The 19,645-nt window shown below is 42.6% G+C and overlaps 1 protein-coding gene across 3 annotated transcripts in view; it reads left to right on the top strand.

Moving 5' to 3' along the window:
* Positions 1–2: 2 nt before the first annotated feature.
* The window catches only part of abhd12 (abhydrolase domain containing 12, lysophospholipase), a 29,100-nt gene continuing 9,457 nt past the window's right edge, over positions 3–19,645 (top strand). Inside the window, exons 1-5 of one of the 3 annotated variants that reach the window (XM_029752999.1) lie at positions 3–107; positions 762–936; positions 12,347–12,397; positions 14,080–14,201; positions 15,090–15,195. In XM_029752999.1, the coding sequence (XP_029608859.1) occupies positions 764–936; positions 12,347–12,397; positions 14,080–14,201; positions 15,090–15,195 (452 nt within the window). In that variant the 5' untranslated portion in view covers positions 3–107; positions 762–763. Of the gene's footprint in view, positions 108–497; positions 937–12,346; positions 12,398–14,079; positions 14,202–15,089; positions 15,196–19,645 lie in introns of those variants that run through there. The other 2 variants (XM_029752998.1, XM_029753000.1) reach the window with 2 other exon arrangements.

A 19,645-nucleotide genomic window follows, 5' to 3' on the forward strand; every position in this document is an offset into this window, starting at 1 on the left:
AAATCATACCAACCCACCACACCTGCTGCTGTCACCGCTGGCGGACAGCAAATTACCGGTGTCCTCGCTTGTCATGTTGTCAGTTTAATAAAACAATAATAATAAAGGTATTGTATTTTTGTAATTTTCATTTTATTAAAACCAGAAATAGTATTTGCATTCGAATATAACAACAAACGTCACGTTGTGTTGCTTAGGTAGTTAGTGTCGTTAACTGTAGCTAGCTAGTGTTTCATGCGAAACCACTTACTGTCAATTTATGTTAGCTGGTGGAGATAGTTTAGATGTCACAGTTAATATGTTAGCTAGTTCAATGTTGGAATATATGGGGGTTTATTCTACAATACTATGTAGTTAGTTACTAGCTAGATAACTGAGGTGGTGTGTTTTGAAAAGTTGCTAGCTAGCTCTAAATGGCGAGTTAGCTATGTAGCTACATTTCCTTTAAAAAGATGGCGTACTGGTCTGCTCTGATTGGCTTAAATGGGAACCTAGGGGAAAGGTTGATTTGATCAGCTGGTCTCTGCAGATATCGGACTTCTACAAACAATGTAGCTAGCAAAAGTGCTGATTGTCAGCGGTGCTGGGGGAGAAAACAACGGCACCCTGACCTCATCTTTACCCGGCTTCTTACCGATAATTCGTTGCCAAACTACATCACCGGCTCTGTCTAGTATTGCTGTGAAATCAAATGCAATAGTGATAGACGGTGTTTCACTTCCTTTGTCGCTTTTCTTTCACATTGTGCTTTTACATTTCAGTGATGCGAAAGCGAAATAACTCGCTCACCGTGGACCATGACAGCTCTTCCACCAACACATTGCTGGACAGCAGTCCGGATTTAAACTACTGTCACAAGAGAGGGGAAGGGGTTCCTGAGCCTTGTTTACCATCTAGCTCGGAATCGGACAAAACAATGGGCAGACCATTTAGAAGGTAAGGCATGTTTGCACCATGGAAGTCTAATAGGCAACCTACACTTATCCAGCCAGTACAATAATCTCATTACTGTGTTGTGGAAGATTGGGGGTTCAAGAATACGAATGTGTATTTAACAAACATACTTTAATTCAAACTTCCACCCCAGGCAGTCTGACATGAGGACATATTCATATTTTAAGATTGTAATCACATTACACCCACAACTTTGATTAGGTTATAGGAGGGCCATTTCACCGTGAATACATTTTAAGTTGTATGAAACAGTTATTCCTCTGCCTCCGGTCACACAGGTTTTACTGGATAACTTTAGTTCTCCTTTGTTAGGAGTGGAACTGCTTGGGGTGGGTGTGGAACGATGTACATACCGTAGGCACAGAGCTGTTGTTATCTGAGGATGGTGCTTTGAGTTACATCTTAAGATCTATGGGTATGCACACATTACTTATGGGATTACTGTGTCTATGTGAATACTTTATAATACCCTTATTATACGCTACATGACCCAAAGGTTTGTGGACAACTGCTCGTCGAACATATCATTGTGAAATCATGGGCATTAATATGGAGTTGGTCCCCCCCTTTGCTGCTAGAACAGCCTCTACTCTTCTGGGAAGGCTTTCCACTAGATGTTGGAACATTGCTGCGGGGACTTGCTTCCATTCAGCCATGAGCATTAGTGAGCACAGGCGATTAGGCCTGGCTCACAGTCGGCGTTTCAATTCATCCCAAAGGTATTCGATGGGGTTGAGGTCAGGTCTCTGTGCAGGCCAGTCAAGTTCTTCCACACCGATCTCAACAAACCATTTCTGTATGGACCTCGCTTTGTGCACAGGGGCATTGTCATGCTGAAATAGGAAAGGCACTTCCCCAAACTGTTGCCACAAGGTCGGAAACAAAGAATTGTCTAGAATGTCTTTGTATGCTGTAGCATTAGGATTTCCCTTCACTTGAACTAAGGGGCCTGAACCATGAAAAACAGCCCCAGACCATTATTCCTCCTCCATACTTTACAGTTGGCACTATGCATTGGAGCACACAGTTGGCGTTCTCCTGGCATCCGTCAAACCTAGATTCGTCCATCGGACTTCCAGATGGTGAAGCGTGATTCATCACTCCAGAGAACACGTTTCCACTGCTCCAGAGTCCAATGGCAGAGAGCTTTACACCACTCCAGCCAATGCTTGGCATTGTGCATGGTGATCTTAGCCTTCTGTGTGGCTGCTCGGCCATGGAAACCATTTCATGAAGCTCCCGACGAACAGTTCTTATGCTGACGTTGCTTCCAGAGGCGGTTTGGAACTCTGTATTGAGTGTTGCAACTGAGGACATACTGTTTTTACGCGCTTCAACACTCGGCGGTCCCGTTCTGCGAGCTTGTGTGACCTACCACTTTGTGGCAGAGCCGTTGTTGCTCCTAGACGTTTCCACCTCACAATAACAGCACTTAGAGTTGACTGGGGCAGCTTTAGCAGCGCAGAACTTTGACAAACTGACTTGTTGGAAAGGTGACATCTGATGACGGTGCCCAAGTTGAAAGTCACTGAGCTCTTCAGTGAGGCCATTCTACTTCCAATGTTTGTCTATTGAGATTGCATGTCTGTGTGCTCGGTTTTATACACCTGTCAGCAACAGGTGTGGCTGATATAGCCGACTCCACTAATTTGAAGGGGTGTCCACATACTTTTGTATATGTAGTGTATAAGGGCTCTTCATGTAAGTGGACTAACAGAATGTCAACCCTATACTTTGAGCCTAGTTATCCAAATGACAGCTCAGTTGGACTATATCTAGCCTACTGTATCTAATTATTTTCATAAATGCACAGCAAGATATGCTTTTACTTAATCAAACTAAAAACAATAAGTAGCCTACACTAACTTCCCACACAAATGGGTATAAGACCCTCTGAGATGTATTCTTGTAAAACAATAATCACTACCTGTTTTATGCATTGTTATTGTGCCCTGTTCCTGAAAGAAGTACCACATTTCAGACTATGATGGAATTCAAACTTGTAATTGTACTGTATTCATGAAACCCATGTTGATGCATCAGTGATCATCAAGCAAATGTGATTGCTTTTGCTGCCCTCTTCACATTCCAAGACTCATTTTGGGAAGTGTGATAAGTCATTCTAGCCTAGTTTTTGGTTGTTTTTAGCCCGGCGCTCTTATCTCGAAAGACCAGTCTTCAGTTCACTCGAGGGTAGGGGCTGGCTTGAGGTGACTAGAATGCTCTGATGAAATATTCAATAGCCTCGGTCTCCTTTCAGAACCTTTGCCTGTCACCAAGGTTAGGTAGAGTGAGGGAGATGAGCTTTGAGGCTTGTTTAGAGCCCTGTCTACCGAGTCTGAATACAGCTCTGTCTCGACAATAAATAAGCTGTGGCTTGACATTGGTTCTCGTTAAGAAGGCATTGCATTCCATTCCATTTGTCTGAGCTAGTCATTGTGGTTTGGTGACTGATTATTAGAGACCTCATGAAGAGGTATTTTTAGTGCCAAGGTTCTCAGTCCTTGAAGCTCATGTAACCACTTGGACTTATGCCAGTTCACATCAGGACAGTGGTCAGGTCCTTTAGTCACTATCCTGTTCAGAGAACTGGAATTCAGGCCGGAACTCAACACTGCCATGTTGGAGTGATTCACATTTGAGTTGGCTGGCTATGATAATGTTAAAGAACAACAAGCTTGCTGGTTAGAAAACATCCTTTAAGGGCACCTCTTGTGGTCACTGAACTCCACTAACTGGGTGGGAGAACAGAGGACCATATGATTGTGTTCTGGTCATTGGGGCAGCTGTGACGTGAAGTCCTATATTTTAATGATGGTGATAAATATTCTTCTGCATGTGACATCTCCATTGCTATTCTGCCCCTTTTTTGGAGAAGAAATTCTATTCACTGATTTTGTTACCTCGAGCAGGGCAGGGGTATTGGCCAGTTAAGCTTAAGAATGCTATTAAACTGTAAGCTCCAAGGTATCAAAACTAGGCTAGATTAGAACTTGCTCAAATTTGCTGTTTAGGCTACTGCTGCTTCAAACAGTCTTTTCTGGGTGTGAATGTGGGTCCATTGATGGGACATCTAATAAACGTGTACAGGACAGGACCATTGCATATAGGCACACTGCTAACTTGCACTGGCATCACTGTTCAAACAATTTACAGAAGGCTTGCTGGAAAGCCAGGGACACGCATTTGTGCAAAGGAAATAAGAACCGAGAGCAGAATGCACAGTATTCCTTCCCTCTTGCGGGATATGTACCTCTATGTAGCCTAATGCGTTACATAGCGACTTTCAGTTCCCACTAGGTGCTCCTCTCAACACTCCCCTCTTGTACCCACACTCCAGGAACAGGCTTCCCAGGGTCACTGTTTCCTTGGTGTCTCTGCCTACGTGGTTTATTGAGGTGTCGTGTTGTACCTGTCAGTCTATTCCCACAGCTGCAATCTGTCAAGATGACTGCAGTTTTTTTCCTCTGTCTCAATTTTGTCAGATTTGCAATTGTCAAGACTGCTAGCTACTGCTGCTGCCCTGTCAGTGCATTAACCTGTTTCCAATAAACGCACTGGAATCAGTCAGACACTGAGACACAAAGGTCTTGCAGATCCACTTCCTGTATTTTGTTTTGTCTCATTACATTTTTAGCATTACTTTCCTCAACAGAAAGTCCAGAAGACATTGTCTGACCTTTGGCCTAATTTGGCAGCAAATGCCCCACGTCTTAATCAAACTATTAGGCTAAGTTTAGGGATATTGATTTACTCTGCAGAAATGAGTGCCAGTTCCTTAGCCTATTTAGCTACAGTCGTCTCTTTTTGCCTTGAAGTCTCAGCCAGCCAGTTAGTCTTTAGTGGCCTGGGCAAGATATTGCAGGATGGACTGCACCATAAGTTTCTTATGTTATTTTTTTCACTGTGTTTCTAGACTGAGAGTGTAAAGGATGTCATGCTGCTTGCTTAGCAAGTACCACTTCCTCCCAATTCGGCCTATACTGGGCGCAAACTCAGGACCTCTGCCTTGCTAGCACACGTGACCCCCCCCCCCCCGAAGCGTCTCGCTAGTCAGCGACAAGCTAGCTATTCGCTGGCGTAACTTCAGGCTGAGGAGTAAGTTTCACTCATTCCCATGTGATACATGAGGAACTAGCTGTTCTGTGTGCTACTGCACAGCAGTACAGGGCTGTTGGGTGGTTCATAACTACAGTATGTGCAGTCACCCTTAGATACATGAACTGACTGTACTAATGCACATGAATAACCACTCCCACCACGGCTGGCTGACATATATGTAGTCCAATATGACCTTCATGTTGCCCATGACATCAACCATGTAATTTCAGGTGCTCTTTGCCAGCAACTTCAATGGGTCCTCCTGGCTTGTAGTTGGTTCATGATGATCTGACTGGAAGGAACCTCGCACATAAGGGTGACAAGTGTTTATGTTCTGTGGCTGTGCCCGTAAATCTCCAAAGGGAAATTGTGCTAAGCACCCAGTATCAAGTTTAGTGAGGAAGAACTAGCGTTAACTAATTTAGTGTTGTTGCCTTCCCCATAGCATGGTGGCATTGCTTCTGCTTAAAACCCAAGTATTGATTAGCTTATAGGGGTGCACATGTACTGTGACCCTGTAGTTGCTTCAGATTATGTCCGACTGTGCCTGCCAGACCTCCTAGCTAATAAAATATTGCTTTGTTATCCCCTTGATACCAAACCACAGCATGCAGATTAAAAAAATAAATAAGTTTCTGTTATTTATTTTGAAACAGGGCTGTAATTGCTCTGGCTGACTGGCCCTCCCATGAGGGGATTAATTATTTTGGTCTGATTGGCCCTGTCAGAGGCTGTTTAGGCTCAAGCGGCTGGAATCGGCTGTGTCACGGCTGTTATTTTAGGATCCCTCCAGCCCTCTTGACAGCTCTCCCATTGCTAGCAGAGGATTTCTATTTCTCTATAGATTATAGTGTGGGTGTGTGGTGCTCATCGCAGAGGCTCATTTTTAGAGGCCTCACTGGGAACACGATGGCCAGCTCTCTCGTGGGCTGAAGTATTCCAACTTGAAGTTGAGACAAGTTCGGCCTCTATGGTGTCAATGACCAAGAAGAATCTGGTTTCAGACACTGAAGCTGTTAACCTTGGAAGTGCTTCTCCTGCAGCTGCAGCTAATGTACAGCAGTAGTCAAAGGGTTTGAATATATTTATCTGCCGAGCCTAGCTCTAGTGTTTTGTTTTTTTGAATTCTACTGCAACTCATATTCTGCTGTGAGTACCCATCTGAAGTTTATATTATTTTGGTCCTTGGAGATCCCTTTGGTTATACCTGACCCCTGACTGTCTCGTAGTCTTGCTCTGGTCCTAGGGCTCTAGCCTGTTCTTTTTCCGCCCAACTAGACAGGGTGGCATTGACACTGCTCAAAGCCTCTTCTCAAAATCCCATGTCAGACTGCATTAGTTATCTCCTGCCCTGATTGGCCCTACTTTGGCAGCCATGGCTCTGTCAAGGTCTTGGCTGTTACACTGTCACCTTGGACAGGGATAGGGGGAAGGGAAGTCCTCTACAGAAAGCCATGGGGAAGCAGCGCTGGCCACAGGATGGACTTCAGTCTTCTGGATGAATAGCTGAATGATAGTTAAATTAATTTAAAACCACACTGCCGTGGTATTGTTGCTTTGTTTTACATGGATAACATGGCTTTATTGAAGTCCTTATGAATCTGATTAATGAATGGTTAGTGCAGCAGGTAGCATAGTGGTTAGCCTAGCCTAGCGTTGGGCCAGTAACCGAAAGGTGGCTGGTTCGAATACCCGACCCGACAAGGGAAAAATCTGTCTGTGGTCTTGAGCAAAGTACTTAACCTTCATTTGCTCCAAGGGGCCATACTACTATGGCTGCCCCTGTAAACTACACATTTCACTGCACCTATCCGGTGTAAGTGACAATAAAACATATACTCTCTGCCAAGCAGATGACCAATGTGTTCTAATGCAATGTAGCTTCAACTCGTCATGTCTACCAGGCTGTAATCAGGTCCATATGGCAGCAGGCCCCTCCGCTGAGCTAAACGCATTAGCTGGCCTCCAGGCGTTAGCAGGGCAGGTGTTGTCCTGCTGTCTTGTTGCACCACTGTTGATCAACAGTGCCTCCTGCTGTTCTGCCTGTTTCCACCCTATGCAGGTATATCCGTAACCCTTGGCTGAATTGTTATCTCTACATGGCAATTAACCGTCACCCCACCGATGGTTCAACTGGAGGTCTGTCTGTAGTAGGTACCCCATAAGAAAACATTGGGCCCCACGTGCCTGTGAAATTAGACCACCATCTGTTTAGTTGGCATGACTGGTACACTGCTTGTTCTGAACAAAGCAAGAGTGCTGTCCGCTTTGTCAAAACTGGTCAGCCTTGTGCTCCAGTTGGCTGAACATGCATCTGCCACAGTGTTCAAAACCTAGCTTATTTGTTTAATTATCTGTGGAGGAGGATGGGCATTTTCTGTTATATCCCTCTGGTATATGTACTGGTATGCACACTCAGGCAAGCGTAACATACTATTGTAAAGTACTGACTGGCTATGGTGTGTTTATTTGTGCAGCGTTGTCTGCACATGACAAATTAAACCATGCACATGTTAGTCACAAAGCAATGTTGATTTTATTGAGAGGGTGGCGACTGGTGAGTTAGGGCTATGCAAGCCTTGGAAGCCCAGGCTTCTACTGTACCGTTCGAAAGCCTGGGGAGGATCTCCTTTCAGAAAGAAGATAAAAAGGGGTGGAGTACGGCCGAGTCTAGATGGGAGCTAGTGACGCATTGCCACTTATCAAGATTCCGCATGGATGGAGTTCCAAAGAGACTTCCAATACAAAACGAATACTGCATAGGCTAGTAAAACGTAGTCTTGACACTGTAGGAAAAGAGAAAAACAAGAAGGGGTAAAAAAAACGAAACACAAGGGAATGCCTCTACCACAGATGTTTCACCGGCTGTATAAATCTGAAGCATACGGTTGGAATTTCCACTGTTGAGGAGAGGAAGCCCAGTGACCGGCAGTGGGAGAGTATGGAGCGAGATTGAACTGGACCGACATTCTGCAGATTTTCTCAAAGAAAATCAAGATCTCGATTTAGTTTTCTGTTCCCAGAACTACAATCTGTTACGAACAGAGTGCACTAAAAAAATGTTTCCAAAGACTGCAACTTGGGTCGAATTAAGTTATTGCTTATGTTCACTTCACAGAGAAGGTATTCCCTAATGTTGGGCATACAGTACACAACTTCTAAAATCTTAACAACTTGGATGTGCTCACATTTCCCGATTTTCCTGGTTCCAAATCTTTAATTCCATCCATCCTCAACCCCAGGACGTGGGTGCTCACATTAGACGATGATTCCCTAGTTGATCCTGCTTTACGTTTCTGTCGTATGGGGGAAAATGTGTATATATAATGTTTACACGCAAACAGCGAGCTGCTTTATTTGTGTGCAGAAACATTAAAAAAGAGCAGAGGTGCAGGATATGGACCCGCAAATTGTTGTTGGGCAGAGGTGGACTATATGGACTTTATTGTACAGAGGGAATTGGAGGTAATATAAAACGTTTAATATTGAAAAGGCAGCTGCGTTCTCTCTACAGCTCCACCAATCGTTCATCACCTTGGTCCACACAGTTCATGTTGTTGCTTTTCTCTTCATTGTTTTGGTCTCACATGCTGAGTGCTCATTGGCTATTGGCAGCAGTTCTTGCCCAATCATGTCATAGCAATGCGCATAAAACAAGACACACAAACCAAATTTCTAACATGTCAGAAGATTATCGGGACATCTGACTTGAGTCTGGAGAACGGAACAGCCGTCATCGGTGCGTCCTTGACCCCCTCAAACTAGTCCCGAGGATTTCACCCCAATCATGTGTCTGGGACTGCAAAAACGTGGCGCAATTGTGAAGTGTATGCCCAGCATTATGGAAATATGAAAATGCATGCTAGAACACGCCAAGGATCTCGCTAGCTTGTACTTGGGTCTGCCTACTATGCTTAATTTACTCCCATTGAAATCTACACAGATGAACTATCTTGGGTTAGTTATCCTCTACGGGCCACGGGGGCAGTATTGAGAATTTTGAAAAAAATATGTGCCCATTTTTAACTGCCTCCTACACCAACTCAGAAGCTAGGATATGCATATTATTAACACATTCGGATAGAAAACACTCTGAATTTTCTAAAACAGTTTGAATGGTGTCTGTAAGTATAACAAAACTCATATTGCAGGCAGAAACCTGAGAAAAATAGATTAAAAAAAATGAGAATTTTGTGGCTGTACTATTTAGTGTCATTGTTTTAAAGATACCACAGTGAGAAAGGATTCAGTTCGCAACTCCTACTGCTTCCACTAGATGTCAACGATCTTTAGAAAGTTGTTTGAAGCATCTGTGATAAATACACACCGAATTAGAAAGCTTACAAGTTGACACGTCATCACTTCATTTTTTGCGCCTGCGCATGAATCTGAGAAGAGTGCCTTTGTCATTATCGTTTATTCTAGACACTTGATAGGTTGTGTGAAAATATTACTGATGTTTACTGATGTTTCACGTTAAAAATGGAACAAAAGATTAGTGCTAAACAACGTTTGACATGTTTAAACAAACGTAAATAGATTATTTACTAGGTTTTCTTTAGTTTTTCGACGTGACTTTACACTGCCCACCTCATTTTGTGGGAGCCTACTGAACGCTAACTATTTGGACATAAATTATGAACTTTGTCAAAAGAAACCACATTTGTTCTGGACCTGGGATCTCTGGCAGCGCCTTCTGATGGAGATAATCAAAGGTAAGGGGATATTTAGAATGTTATTATCGATATTAGATGATGCTAATGCTAACGGTATAGCTTAGCTTAGCATATAGCTTATTGTTGTTAGCATAGTACCCAGTTTATACAAAATGTGATTTCCCAGTAAAGTTATTTTGAGATCTGGCCCTTCGGTAGCAATTACGAGATGATAATATATTATTCTTTGAATGACAATATTATAATTTACCAATGTTTTCGAATAGTAATTCCGTGATTTGTAATGCTGGATTCACTGGGTGCATTCGAGCCGAAAAAAATTCTGAATTTCACCGCGACTGTAAATGCTGTTTTTGGATATAAATATGAACTTGATGGAACTAAAAATGCATGTATTGTATAACATAATGTCCTATGAGTGTCATCTGATGCAGATTGTCAAAGGTAAGTGCATAATTCTAGCTAGTTTTCTGTCTGTTGATGCCCTTCTTTGAATTGGCTAAACATTACACGCAGCTATTGTCAATGTACTCTCCTCACATAACCTAACTTTATGCATTCTCCGTAATGCCTCTGAAAATCGGACAGCGTGGTTAGATTTAGGAGATATATCTTTCAAATGGAGGAAAATAGTTGATTATTTGATTTTTTGAAATGATTACTCTTGCAGTTTTGAATTCCCCGCCATGGTCACATGACAATGAATCCCAATACCGGGATAAGATCGGGATAAGATCCTCAACAGGTTTTAAACACTGAACAAAAATATAAACTCAACATGTAAAGTGTTGGTTTCATGAACTGAAATAAAAGATCCCAGAAATGTTCCATACACACATTTGTTTACCTCCCTGTTAGTGAGCATTTCTCCTCTCCTTTGCCAAGATAATCCATCTACCCAACCTGAGTTTGAACCAGGGACCCTCTGCACACAGACAACAGTCACCCTCGAAGCATCGTTACCCATCGTGCCACAAAAGCCGCGGCCCTTGCAGAGCAAGGGGAACAACTACTTCAAGGTCTCAGAGCGAGTGACGTCACCGATTTGAAACGCTATTAGCGCGCACCCCGCAAACTAGCTAGCCATTTCACATCGGTTACAGATGCATATGTATTTCCAGTTATGTGAAATCCATAGATTAGGGACTAATGAATTTTATATCAATTGACTTATTTCCTTATGAACTGTAACTCAATGAAATCTTTGAAGTTGTTGCATTTTTATATTTTTTTTGCGAGCGCTGAAGGCCACCATTTCCATTCAAACTCGAAATCCAAATCTGAAGTTCGCCGGACTTCCAATAGTTGAGTGAACGAGACGGGATTTGGAAGGCTGGCCACGTGAGACTAGGGCTATGCTATTTAACAGTCATACGATACTGTGATACCAAGCAACCAGAATAACCATTACTTTTAAAATAAGAAGAATTTAAAAGCACTATGAAATACCTTCTGCTGGGCCAGTCAAGCTGTGAAGATATACTTTTTGCTGTGATAACTACAACCCTACGTTGGATGGGGGGGAACGACAGAGGTGGAGCTAATACAATGCATCCAAATTAAGGCGTGGATAGTGGTTTTCTTTTTTCTTTTTAATACACCAGTGTCTAACTTGATATGTCCCCCCCCCCCCCAGTCTGTCCCTCTTTCTCGCAGTGGCTTCTTGATAACGCAGCACACAGTATCTAACAGGCTCTTTCAAGCACTCTGCATTATTCATAGGGCCAGAGAGAGGTCTGTGTACACTCTCTCCAAGGGGTTTTGCATGTCTGCACAAACTGCACTTGGTGCATTTGTGTGTGTGTGTGTGTGTCTTGATTTTGTTAGAGCTGATAGATTCCATCTCTGGCAAAGATGGTCAGGTAGAGAGGCTGAAAACAACAGCAGATGTGACAAATATCTTACATGTGAATCTAAGTAGGCTATTTAAGTACTAGGCTAGACTAAATGGGCCTAGGTCTATTTCTTGCTTTGCTAATCTAAAAATAGAATTCATGAGCATTAGTTAAGCTTGTCTATACTACGGAGTCTGACTGGATCCTTTCATACATATTCATTAAAGTGCAATTTAGTCCAGGATAAGACTTCATTTAGGTCAGTTAAACTGTCCATATTATAATTTTTTGTTGTTGTAAATAATCCATTGTACACTATTCCCACTGACATGTCTGTAGCTCCATAAAGCAGTCTTTCCTGTGCCACCGCTCTCATACAGTAATTATACAGCATCTCCACTGCTTGCTTTACGTTCATCACACATCCAGTAAATTAGAGGTTATTATGACACACCCCCAGTAGTGAATATTACAGTTCCCCTGGCCTCATTCCCTGACTGACGCTCCAGCCACATCATGACATACAGTATCAGAGTCCCCCGGGTGCACCGGGCCGTAGAGATCCGTTATGCAACACGCCAGCGAGACGGAGGGAGGGCAGCAGAGGGTCCACTCCAGCCCTCCCCTGACCTTTTTGACATTGAGAGACATGAGCACATCCTTGAGCGCATGCGTGCATCTTGCATATTGTCACACTGGGTTCATCGCTGTTCATTTCATTGGCGTCTGTGGGGTCTGTTTCACGGATTGGAGGACGTTTGTTTTGTTCCTCTGCTGCAGGGTGTGCTGTTTGGGCCTAGTATCTGTCAGGGACTTCACCCTCCGTGTGGGGTAAGTTATGTCATAAGGCATGTCATCAATATTGGAGGAAAAACTAAGTGATTTGTCCATAGCCCTAGAAGGTAGATGGGTAACTTCCTGACTTTCAGCAGTCCCTCTGTTATTACAGCAGCTCTCCCAGACGGTAGTAGTAGTTTGTTTTCATTTAAAAGGAAAGTCCTATTAACTTGCCATAAAGTTACACATTCTGTCCCAAGCAAGACTCTAGGAAATAAGGTGTGCTTAGAGAAGTGCAGAGATCACCTCATTTAGACATGATACACCGTAGACATCGTGGCGTATTTCATTATGCCGTACGTCATCTTCAGTCTTGCCTCGCTACTGAACGGACAAGTGTAACGCAAGATGGCATTTATTTTGGAAGATTGCAAAATATGACCTATTCAAGAAAGGATAAATAAGTTTTAGGTGATAATGAAACATGTTTTGTTACTTTATTTCATCAACTTGTTTCTCTAACTTCATAGCAAGTCAAGCTATCCTGCACTGCAGAGCTACTATAGCTAGTGACCTCCCCCTAATAATTGCATAAAAAAACAAATGTCCTTATCACATTAAACTTAAATGGGAGGCAACAGCCAGTGTGTATTTAACATTATAGGAATGGGTAATTGTTTACAAGTTGCTAGCTATCCCATAAAGCCATCACTGAAAACCCGCAGAGTTTTGGTAACTTCCTGTTCTTCGACACTGGCTGGACTGAAGACGATGCTTATTTTGGAACATTTTGAAAGTATGCGGTGTCCATCTCGCAATGGAGCCTTCAACCGCAAGGGGGTGTTGTGATTCCACTCCATTGTGGACGTCCCCATTTGAAATGCATGACATGCGGCGCAACGTAACATTATTGGTAATGTGAACGAGGCTCGACTCTGACTTACCGCCATGTAGAACTTCCTCATTATAAAGGGTTGTGTTGAGAAAGGCTAAGGTGCAGTGTGTTTTACACAGCATTTTCTGTCTGATATTTTTAACGTCTCTCTGAAATGGCCAGATGTCATGATCTCCACTGTTCCCAGGTTGGAATTCTGCAGTGGTTGCAGCTTAACCTCAGACTGACGTCGAGCTGGATGGAACAGTTTGGAAGGGAGGAAAGGTGCAGGTTACAGGCTGCTGTAACGAGGACTTTGTCATGACCCTCTTTGAACCACATCACCCTCTGAACTCTTAGGATAGAACCAAGCAACATCTGGTTTTACTCTGTATGAACAGCGAAGAGTTGTAATTTCCCAAACAGTCTGAACTCTGAACCCCCATCCTGATAACTAACACATTATGATCTAGGCTTAATATTTTCAACTATTTTAGTACTGTACACATCTGTGTGCAATTGGAATGGACAGCAGATCTTTATAGTCTTAACTGTTATTTTTATTTAACCTTTATCTTTATTTAACCTTTATCTAGGCAAGTCAGTTAAGAACAAATTCTTATTTATAGTGACTGCCTAGGAACAGTGGTTAACTGCCTTGTTCAGGGGCAGAACGATAGTTTTTTACCTTGTCGTTTCGGGTATTCGATCTAGCAACCTTTCGGTTACTTCCCCAACGCTCTAACCGCTAGGCTACCTGCCATCTAAAATTAGCCATCTAAAACCTTCATGTTTTCTACTTTAGTTTTTGAAGATCAATGTAAAATGCTGACGTTGTCTCTCTCCCCTGCGTGTGTTCCAGATATGGCCTAATGGGCAGATTGAAGAGGATCCTCCTGTGGGTGCTGGGAGTCTACATAACCATCCCCTTCATCGTCAAACTATGCCCCTCCATTCAGGCAAAACTAGTCTTTTTAAATTTTGGTGAGTATAGATATAGAAACCAGTAAGGCATGTTTTGTTCGATCTAGTTGTTTGCATTGATGTAAGAATTGTATTTTTTATGAGACTAAATAAGCTTGCTTCATCAGTTAGCTCTGGCCTCTGTGTGTTTCATTTGGTAGGTGGATACTTGTAGCTCATTTAGTAAGTGTGCATACTGCATACATGAGCAAGGGTGCATGTGCTAATGTGTGCACATGAGAGCCTGCTCATCAGTTGAACCTGAAACCCAACACAGCACGAAACTCCAGACAGAGGCAGTTAAGAGTGTGTATATTCCATCTGCAAGCATGCAATACACAGCCTTCACCGCTCCCTCCATCTGATATGCAGTGTGGGTGTGTAACTGTAGTAGTTTCATGCATTATAGGCAGCAATGGGCAGGATTGCACCTAAAACATTGATTCAGTAGTACTGAGTGGTGTGTTGTGACCACATCTGATTCTAGTTACTTGGTTTCAACCAATCAACATCCAGTACTGGAACTACCCATTTGTAAAACATGTAACCCCATCAGATATGAACATGCTTTTCTGTCCCACTCAGTGACATCTGATTTTCTTTTGGGATCTTTTGAATGGTTTGCAGTGCAGCTAAAGACCCAAATGTCTTGTGGATGGCAGACGGTTGGAGGTTTTCTTTGTATTCAGTGAGGAAGTGAAACAGTATATGTCTGTACAGGAAGTGGACGGTGACTTGTGACCGTCTCGTGTAACCTTATAGAGTGGAAAGAGGCAGAGCCCTGCTATTTCTAGAGCAGCTGTCCTGTGGATTTTAGCTGAGCGCTGCTGCTTTGTCAGTGATATCTTATTGTCTTAGCACATCTAACACAGCCTCTGTCTACCCTCTACCCAACCCCACCCCCTGCAGTGCGGCTGCCCTATTTCATTGACTTGAAAAGGCCACAAGACCATGGCTTGAACCACACCTTTAACTTCTACCTGCAGCCAGAGACTGGTGTCAACATTGGTGTATGGTAAGAAGACATGCGCGCACACACATACCAGCTGCTTGGCTAAGACCGTGTGGGATGGATCTCGTACTTTCTTTCTCGCTCCGTACTTTCACATATCAAGTCAATGATGACACAGGTGACAATAGGGAAAATAATAATACTCAATGAGTAGTACCCATTAACAGGACACTACAGGAAGAAATGATTTTAGGACAATAATGAAATGGTGAGAAAGATACAAGTAGCAATGTTATTGCTCTGGTTGGTCATTCCACTGGCTGTCCCTACGGGTGTGGCAGGAAACTACATATTTTGCAGCTAATATGGCATAAAGATTTTTTTTGTTCCAATAGATATTGGATTTTCTCCTTTTCTGTTTTCAAAGTATTTGTTTAAGATTCTGGGAAAGAAAATTGCCCGCATGTCTGTATAGTTCTCGCAGTGTAGGAGAAAATGCAGCTCTGTCTTGACCTTTCTGAGGGCAGAGTGTGACGGTCAGTTTCTATTGCCAGGCCATGCTCACTTAGTCTGTACGTAGTCAGTGTTTTTCTCCGTTTTCTATCAGTCACGGTGGTAATGTAGTCTGTCAAATAGCATTGACGTTTACTTAGATTTTTTTGTGGTGTCTTTCCAATAGGTGAGCTTTTTATTTTAATTTTGGTTGGGACAGGTTTTCTGAGTGCTGTCCTGAGGCTTTGTTGGGTAGGTAGGGGTTAGTGAACTGAGCCAGCTGGCTGAGGACTCATTTCTATGGTCATCTCTTGGCTTTTGAGGGCTTTGTAATGGTAGGAGTGGTGGTCACTTGTTTTTTGAAATGATAACATTTGGTGGCTCTTTTCTTGTATATTAATCAGCAGAGGGAATTGGCCTAATTCTGCTCTGCATGCGTTTGGAGTTGTTTCCTCTGTACTCTGAGGATGCTCTTACAGAATTCCTTATGCTGGGTTTCAGTTGGGGTGTTTGTCCCATTTAGTCATTCTTGCTTTGTAAACAGACCCCACACTTCACTGCCATATAGTGCAATTGGTTCTATTATTGATTAGAATATTTTGACCCAGATCCTAATTGCTATGTCTAATTTAATAGATTGTTCAATGGCATAGAAAGCCCTCCTTCCTAACCTTTCTTTCAGTTCATTCAGTTCATTCACGGCCAAGTTGAAGTTCCCTGTGGAGCACATTTTTTTTGTCCCGTGTGTGTGTGTGTGTGTGTGTGCGCCTGTGCTATATGAGTGGAGTCTAGTAAAAAGGTATATTGGTTTCCCTGACGTCTGGACCTTTTCTGGAATATCATAATGTTTGTATTTTTGAAATTGACTCAGTGCCCAGGTTTGACAGAACTGTTGCAGATGATCTAATTGTGGCTGTAGCCCCTCTTGTGGGGGACAGCAGCACCAGGTCATCTGCATACAGGAGCCATTTTATTTCTGTGTCATTAAGAGTGAGATCGGGGGCTGCTGGTCACTCAAACTTTTTGATTTCACATTTTTATCAGTTTGGGTATGTAAGGTATAGATATGGTCTGATGTTTGATCATTTGGTAGGAATCCAATTAGACTTTTGCTCAGGACATTACTGCACTTTCTCAGTGACCACAATCTGATGTTCATGATGGCATCTCTCGATCCCGCTCTCGTCTCTCTCATCAAATTTGATTTGTCACATGCGCTGAATACAACAGGTATAGATAGACCTTACGTGAAATGCTTACTTTCAAGCCCTTAGCCAACAATGCAGTTCAAGATTAGAGTGAAGAAAATATTTGCTTAGTAGCACAAGATTACATGACGACAAGGCTATATACAGCGGGTACCGGTACCAAGTCAATGTGCGAGGGTACAGGTTAGTCGAGGTAATTTCTCCATGTAGGTAGGGGTAAAGTGACTATGCATAGATAATGAACAGAGAGTAGAAGCAGTGTAAAAACCAAGGGGGGGTGGGGGTGTCAATGTAAATATTCCGGGTGGCTGTTTGATTATTTCTTCAGCAGTCTTATGGTTTGGGGATAGAAGCTGTTAAGGAGCCTTTTGGACTTAGAGCTCCAGTACTGCTTGCCGGGTCGGGTGACTGTAGTAGAGGGCGACCGATTATGTTATTTTTTATATTTTTTTTGCAACGCCGATACCGATTATTGGAGGGCCAGAAAATGCCGATACCGATTAATCGGCCAATGTTTTTTTTGTTTTTTTACAAATTTTTTTGCAATAATGACAATTACAACAATATTGAATGAACACTTATTTTAACTTAATATAATACATCAATAAAATCAATTTAGCCTCAAATAAATGAAACATGTTCAATTTGGTTTAAATAATTGTGTTGGAGAAGAAAGTAAAAGTGCAATATGTGTCATGTAAAAAAGCTGACGTTTAAGTTCCTTGCTCAGAACATGAGAACATATGAAAGCTGGTGGTTCCTTTTAACATGAATCTTCAATATTCCCAGGTAAGAAGTTTTAGGTTGTAGTTATAGGAATTATAGGACTATTTCTCTCTCTACAATTTGTATTTCTTATATCTTTGACTATTGGATGTTCTTATAGGCACTTTAGTATTGCCAGTGTAACAGTATAGCTTCCGTCCCTCTCCTCGCTCTTACCTGGGCTTGAACCAGGAACACATTGATAACAGCCACCCTCGAAGCAGCGTTACCCTTGTAGAGCAAAGGGAAAAACTACTCCAAGTCTCAGAGCGAGTGATGTTTGAAACGCTATTAGCGCTCACCTGGCTAACTAGCTAGCCATTTCACATCGGTTACACCAGCCTAATCTTGGGAGTTGACAGGCTTGAAGTCATAAACGGCGCAATGCATTGCTGCCTACCATCGTTCAGACTGCTCTATCAAATCATAGACTTAATTATAACATAATAAAACACAGAAATACGAGCCTTAGGCCATTAATATGGTAGAATCCGGAAACTATCATCTCGAAAACAAAAAGTTTTTCCTGTCAGTGAAATACGGAACCGTTCCGTATTTTATCTAACGGGTGGCATCCCTAAGTCTAAAAATTCCTGTTACATTGCACAACCTTCAATGTTATGTCATAATTACGTAAAATTCTGGCAAATTAGTTCGCAACGAGCCAGGCGGCCCAAACTGTTGCATATACCCTGACTCTGCGTGCAATGAACGCAAAATGACACAATTTCACCTGGTTAATATTGCCTGTTAACCTAAATTTCTTTTAGCTAAATATGCAGGTTTAAAAATATATACTTCTGTGTATTGATTTTAAGAAAGGCATTGATGTTTATGGTTAGGTACAGTCGTGCAACGATTGTGCTTTTTTCGCAAATGCGCTTTTGTTAAATCATCCCCTGTTTGGCGAAGTCTGCTGTCTTTGGAAGAAATAGTCTTCACAGTTCGCAACGAGCCAGGCGGCCCAAACTGCTGCATATACCCTGACTCTGTTGCAAGAGAAGTGACACATTTTCCCTAGTTAAAAGAAATCCATGTTAGCAGGCAATATTAACTAAATATGCAGGTTTAAAAATATATACTTGTGTATTGATTTTAAGAAAGGCATTGATGTTTATGGTTGGAGCAACGTGTACCTAAGCGATTATATGCAACGCAGGACAGGCTAGATAAACTAGTAATATCATCAACCATGTGTAGTTAACTAGTGATTATGATTGATTGTTTTTTATAAGATAAGTTTAATGCTAGCTAGCAACTTACCTTGGCTTCTTACTGCATTCACGTAACAGGCAGGCTCCTCGTGGAGTGCAATGTAAAGCAGGTGGTTAGAGCGTTGGACTAGTTAACCGTAAGGTTGCAAGATTGAATCCCCGAGCTGACAAGGTAAAAATCTGTCGTTCTGCCCCTGAACAAGGCCGTCATTGAAAATAAGAATGTGTTCTTAACTGACTTGCCTAGTTAAATAAAGGTAAAAAAAAAAAATTATCGGCCAAGTCGGCATCCAAAAATACCGATTTCTGATTGTTATGAAAACTTGAAATCGGCCCTAATTAATCAGCCATTCCGATTAATCGGTCGGCCTCTAGACTGTGGTCTTCAAACATTTTTTGGGCCCTTCCTCTGTGGCTGCCTAGTAGGTGTATATAGGTCCTAGATGGTAGGAAGCTTGGCCCAGTGATGTGTTGGGCCGTACACACTAACCTTTGTATTGCCTTATGGTTGGTTGGTTGGATGCAGAGCAGTTGCCATACCAGGCGGTGATGCAACTGGTCTGGATGCTCTCGATGGTGCACCTGTAGAACTTTTTGAGGATCTGGGGACCAATGCCAAATCTTTTCAGTCTTCTGAGGGGGGAAAAGGTGTTTTCGTGCCCTCTTCATGACTGTCTTGGTGTGCTTGGACCATGTTAGTTTGTTGATGTGGACACCAAGGAACTTGAAGCTCTCGACCCGCTCAGCTACAGCCCCGTCGATGTTAATGGAGGCCTGTTCCTGTAGTCCACAATCATTTCCTTTGTCTTGCTCACATCGAGGGAGAGGTTGTTG

This window comes from Salmo trutta, chromosome 5 (genome assembly GCF_901001165.1).
Source record: "Salmo trutta chromosome 5, fSalTru1.1, whole genome shotgun sequence".
Lineage (NCBI taxonomy): Eukaryota > Metazoa > Chordata > Actinopteri > Salmoniformes > Salmonidae > Salmo > Salmo trutta.